Here is a 5,294-nt window from a genome sequence, read left to right on the forward strand (position 1 = left end):
TCCTTCAAAATAGGATTTGAACATCAAATCGCCTTGTACGCCACGGTTGGTCAAACTGTGGCCTCTACCTGCTTTGCAAGCAATTCCAAGAGTTGGCGCCCATCTGCTCTTCCAATGCCGGTACACCATCCACATTTGGAACCATATTCTTCCGTGGCTTGGCATGCATCACATTTCTACGGCGGTGCAGACGAGGGCTTCGGTGAGAGAATGGTGGAACATCAACCTTCAGATTCGCATTGGATCCCGTAAGGCGCTCACCTCATTGACGATGCTCATCTCATGGGAGATATGGACGGGGTGTAATGCCAGGGTCTTTCGATACACGACCAACCCTTCCATGGTTCTAATCAGTAAGATCAAAGAGGGTCTCTTTGGGCGGTGGCGGGTGCGCAACACATGAGTGTTGTAATGCCGCGAGAGTTGACCTTTTATTTTGCTACTTTGCAGCTCTTGTTCGAAACCTCTTTCTGTTAATCAATGAAATGATAAAAAATTTCGTTGTTTCAAAAAAATGTTGCATGCATGAAGTAACTCAATAAACAAGTTTTTGAATCTTGATGCGGTCATGCGGCTGCATGCATGCCGGACGTGCGTGTTGCAAATCGTTATCCCAACAATCTCCCAGGAAAACCTGTGTTTGTGCATAATAATTATAATAACAATTAATAAGCAAATCAGTAGTGTCATTGCACCGACATGACGGTTCTACCCAGGGCATCCTCAATGTGGATCACCATATGGACCTCATAAAATGTCTGTGGACATGTTCGAACGTGTCCGTGGACATCCAACCTGGCGGAGGCCATCTAACCGCGTCCTCAAAAACTTTTCTACTTGTCCAACCTTTCCTTTTTTTTCAAATTATCTAGATCAATAGCAATTTGACCATACATTTAAATAGTTGCAAACAAATGCAACTACTAGCAAAAGCATCGGATATTCAATAAATTTTCTATGACGGAGGTGAAAGAGGCGGCAGATTTTTGCAACAATTGTTGCGTGTTTGATTGATTATACAGATGAGCGGCGTAGTACTTTAGTGGCTTGTATTAGGGAGTGCGGTGGAGGGCGGACGGAGGTAAAGGAGGCCAAAGAGTGATGCGGCAATTGTTGCATGATAGGCTGACCGTAGTGATGTACAACGGCCTGTGCAGGGCGGGTCATGGGGCGATTGCGTGGGTAGTTCTGACACAGTGGTCCTTCGTGGAGGACGAGCTCTGGTCTGAACGGCCGCCTGCACCTTCTTCTTCGCCCTCTCCTTCACGCACCGCTCTTGCCGTTTGATAATCTCTAAACTCACCGGCACGAAAGCATGGCGGACGGGATCCGGATCCAGTAGGACAATAACCTTCAAGATGGGCTGCGATGAGTCCATCGCGGTGGCGGCAGACAGCGGAAGGCCTCGAAAATGGATGGGGGCGGCGAAGCTTGGTGGAAAGAGGCTGGGGTTTGACATGGGAACAATGGCAAAAATTTATCAAATTGCATGGGCCGCTGATGGTGTTTTGGATGGGCCCGAGGTGCCGTGTAGTCCGACATGACGAACGGTCCCCCCCCGCGATTTGAAGCCGGACTATGGGATACGTCCGAACCGATGCGACTGATATAGTTTATAGTTATCCATGTTAGAGGGTTATAAATTCCAAACACTTGAGACTGGTTTAAAAATCCGCGTTGGTGATGCCATATTGCTATTGATGCACAAGCTGGCAACAGCCGAAGGCAGCTCGGCCAGGCCGGGACAAACATATCTCCACCGGCCGGGAAAACGTTTTATGGCACATGCAGATGGTATGAATTTACAGATCGGCCGAGCTCGTATCACTATCTACTAATTAAGCTGAATCGTCACAATCATATCGTCGAGGAGATCATGTGACGCATCAAAAGGGACTGGTGGTATTTAAGAGGGGAGATCCTGTCCGTCCTCGGCCGCGACAGGCAGGAGGAAGATTTCCGCTTTACTCGCCGCGCGCGTACAAGTACACGCGATCCGGTCCGGCACGTGTGTCGTGTGGTATCCGGCCTCCGTGCCGTATCCAGATCCTGTGGATCCCTGCACAGCTGCACTAGGATCTCCCGCGCTGCACTACCTTCTCTATTTTCCGAGACCCGTCGCCTCGCCCTCGCCCTCGTTCACCCTCGGCCCTCCATATAAACGCACCACCCTGGATGGCCCCTTCTTGATTGTGACGACCCACGGGAGACGAGAGAGATACTGCTACAGACTCGCGCGCGTATCTTTCTTCTTTCTATCCTAGCGATCGGCACGAAGCTTTCGAGATGTCGAGCGTCGCCGGAGGCGTGGTTGGGACGACGGCCGTGTTTTCGGGGGCCGGCGGCGGCGCGCCTCTTCACGTTCTCGCGGTGGACGACAGCTCCGTCGACCGCGCCGTCATCTCCGGCATCCTTCGCAGCTCTCGGTTCCGTGGTGAGTCCAATCGTGGGTCTGGTTGCAGCATCGCCATTGAATCTGTGCGCGTTTGCATGCATGAGAAGTGACCGAGTGCATCTGTTGTTGGTTTCGTGGGCAGTGACGGCCGTGGATAGCGGGAAGAGGGCCCTGGAGCTGCTAGGATCGGTACGCCTTTGATTTCTCTCTTTGTCTCTTTATTGGCTGTATGTAATCTTTTGGCATTTTTAGTATCTTCTGAATAGTACGTATTTCTGATCTGCTTCTGCGTTTGGGGATCGCGTCCAGGAGCCCAATGTGAGCATGATAATTACGGATTACTGGATGCCGGAGATGACGGGATACGAGCTCCTAAAGAAGGTCAAGGTGCGTGGTACTCTATTTTTTTCTTCTTCTCCAAAAGTCCTGCCCAGTGGCAATCTTAATTTCTTTTGCCACAAATCACATCTAGTTTACGAGGCAAAAATCGCGCAGGAGTCATCCACGTTGAAGCAGATCCCCGTGGTGATCATGTCCTCGGAGAACGTGCCGACCAGGATCAGCAGGTCTAAATTCTACTCCCTCTGTAAAGAAATATAAGAGCGTTTAGATCACTACTTTAGTGATCTAAATTCTCTTATATTTCTTTACGGAAAGTACTGCAATGTCCAAGTACTGCTCTATGGGGAACTAGACGTCGATTAAAGCCGGTGCCTTTTCTTGTTTATAATCAGATGCTTGGAGGAAGGCGCAGAGGATTTCCTGATGAAGCCCGTCCGGCCGTCGGACGTGTCGCGGGTGTTCAACCGGGTGCTCCCATGAGAAGAGGCGGCGGCGGCAGCGGCGTTGGTGGGGATGCGGTGAAACCATTCGTTCACGCGTGCTTCCTTTTTTGGTCGCCTTGTGTCATGTTTAAACAGAGAAGATCTCGAGTGAATTGCCAACAGTAGGTGTTCTTCGTTTTTGGTTTCAAGTGTCTTTCAGCCGGTCCAAAAGCAGTAGTAGTTCTCAGGCAATTTGTTGGGTGGTGTGGCCTGTTCCTTACTTGTTTTTTTTTCGAATTAAGATTACTTTACTTGTTTGGTTTTGGTTAGAGGAAATTGAAGGCCTTAACAACAGTGTTCATGATCTCCTTATAAACAACGCGAGGCAGTTCCGTTTCCCCTCTCTCGCTCGAGGCGATACACGAGGCAGTTCCTAGGCCGGCACAGCCGCTGGCTCGCCTTTCCTCCGCTCGTTGCCCCAACGGCGGCGACAGGGTTTGGGAGCCCCGGTTTCTTTTGGCTCGTGTCTAGGTCTAGGCTAGTTTGTTCAGGTGCCGATGTCTTTGTCAGGAATAAAAGTTTCCGGGTCATCGCCTTGACGGCGTTCTATGACGGTGTCGAGGAGTCGTGGATGTGTGTCTAGGCAAGGCCTTAAAGACAGTGGTGGAGGTCTTGTCGAGGGTCATGTTTCTTCGCCTTCGTCCACGTCGTGTCAGCGGTTCCTCCGGCGTTGTCACGAAGCCGAAAGTGTTAGTGTTGGAGGTGGACGGTGCTGCAGCGGTGGTCTCATCTAAGGTATCGTGCACCTAGAGTTTCTTCAAAGATGAAAGATGGTTGCTGGTTCTGGAGCCCCTCAGCAGCGTTGCCTCATGAGTACTTCAGAATCGCGACCCAAGAGGAGCGGAGATGTGCTCCGGTAGACAATCCACACGGACACGGTGCCGTTCGTGGCAACGCCTGGTCAGAGGCTCACAACACAGTTTTGCTGCTATGGCTTTTTTTTTGGACCTTGGCTTGGTGGAGATGTCTTCTTCTCCTTTCCAACGGACGCTCTAGCGACGGCGGTGGCTGAAGATTATAGTCGTTTTGTTGGTGGATGCAAGGACGAGGAAGATTTTTTCAATAAATTTTCTTTGCTTCTAGCAATTTCTCTTGGTGGGTTGTCTCTTTAGATTTCTCCTCAAATCTGCCATGTATGTTGTAATATGTTGATATTATTAATATAAACATGGCACATCTCTAAAAAAAAACAGAGTTCATTTTAGTTAGTCTTGTCTCCTCTTGTCTGCATTTGCTCTTTCTGGCGACAAGAAGAAAAAATCTGCATTTGCCCCATGCACGTACGTGTATGATGTAGCGCGTACATTTGCGAAGTGACATGCGTGCGTACATTTGTCCTTGTCACCTCGTTCAATATTACAAGATGTTCTAACATTTTTCTTATTTGGACGTATATAGGCGTATTTTAATGTGTTTGTTAACTCATTTCAATTCAAATGTAGCAATATTAAAATATCCAAAAGATCTTATATTTGTAATCGGAGGGAATACGCTCGTGTCAACGTTGCATGATGTAAGCATATGTGAGGATCGCTCATTGATGTAGGAATACCAATAGGGTAGGCCCATGGATACGTATGGGCTAGCCAAAAGGCCAAATCAATACATGATACAGTCCAAATAGTAATGGGCTAACAGGATCTGCATCAAGCACAACTATATTACAGCCGAGGACAGCATGGACCACGGGGTGCATCATCATCATATATGTAGCGATCAGACCTCAAACGGTCCAATCTCTGTGCTCCGGTGTCATCCCTGGATCAGTAATGCTGACACCACACATTACTTGGAGGATTTATAGCAGAGTAGCAATCACACACTTATTACATCGAGTGTCTCAAAAGAGAACTTATTACAATAAATATGGCTTAAGGTCATCTAATAATGATAACAGCGGAAGGCTTGGAAGATAAGTGAGTCCATCAACTCCAACGGCATCACTGAGTATAGAACCACGACCTAAAAGACACCTTACTCGTCGTCTGAAAAGTCTGCAACATGAACATTGCAGCCTAAAACGGGTCAGCACATGAAATATGCAGGCAATGTAACACATAGAGAGCAATAAAAGA

The 5,294-nt window shown here is 48.5% G+C and overlaps 1 protein-coding gene across 1 annotated transcript; it reads left to right on the top strand.

Annotated features, from left to right (window-relative positions):
- Positions 1-2,141: 2,141 nt before the first annotated feature.
- LOC119319297 (two-component response regulator ORR11) lies at positions 2,142-4,191 on the top strand. Its single transcript, XM_037593786.1, has 5 exons — positions 2,142-2,434; positions 2,538-2,584; positions 2,705-2,782; positions 2,891-2,961; positions 3,130-4,191. The coding sequence occupies exons 1-5, from the start codon at positions 2,287-2,289 to the stop codon at positions 3,215-3,217; spliced, it is 432 nt and encodes a 143-aa protein (XP_037449683.1). The 5' UTR covers positions 2,142-2,286; the 3' UTR covers positions 3,218-4,191.
- Positions 4,192-5,294: the final 1,103 nt, after the last annotated feature.

This window comes from Triticum dicoccoides, chromosome 6A, assembly GCF_002162155.2.
Source record: "Triticum dicoccoides isolate Atlit2015 ecotype Zavitan chromosome 6A, WEW_v2.0, whole genome shotgun sequence".
Lineage (NCBI taxonomy): Eukaryota > Viridiplantae > Streptophyta > Magnoliopsida > Poales > Poaceae > Triticum > Triticum dicoccoides.

Coding starts and splice junctions, on each gene's coding strand:
- LOC119319297 (XM_037593786.1), top strand. CDS start 2,287: ATGTCGAGCGTCGCCGGAGGCGTGGTTGGGACGACGGCCGTGTTTTCG. Junction 2,585..2,704: donor CCCTGGAGCTGCTAGGATCG/GTACGCCTTTGA, acceptor GATCGCGTCCAG/GAGCCCAATGTGAGCATGAT. Junction 2,783..2,890: donor AGCTCCTAAAGAAGGTCAAG/GTGCGTGGTACT, acceptor AAAATCGCGCAG/GAGTCATCCACGTTGAAGCA.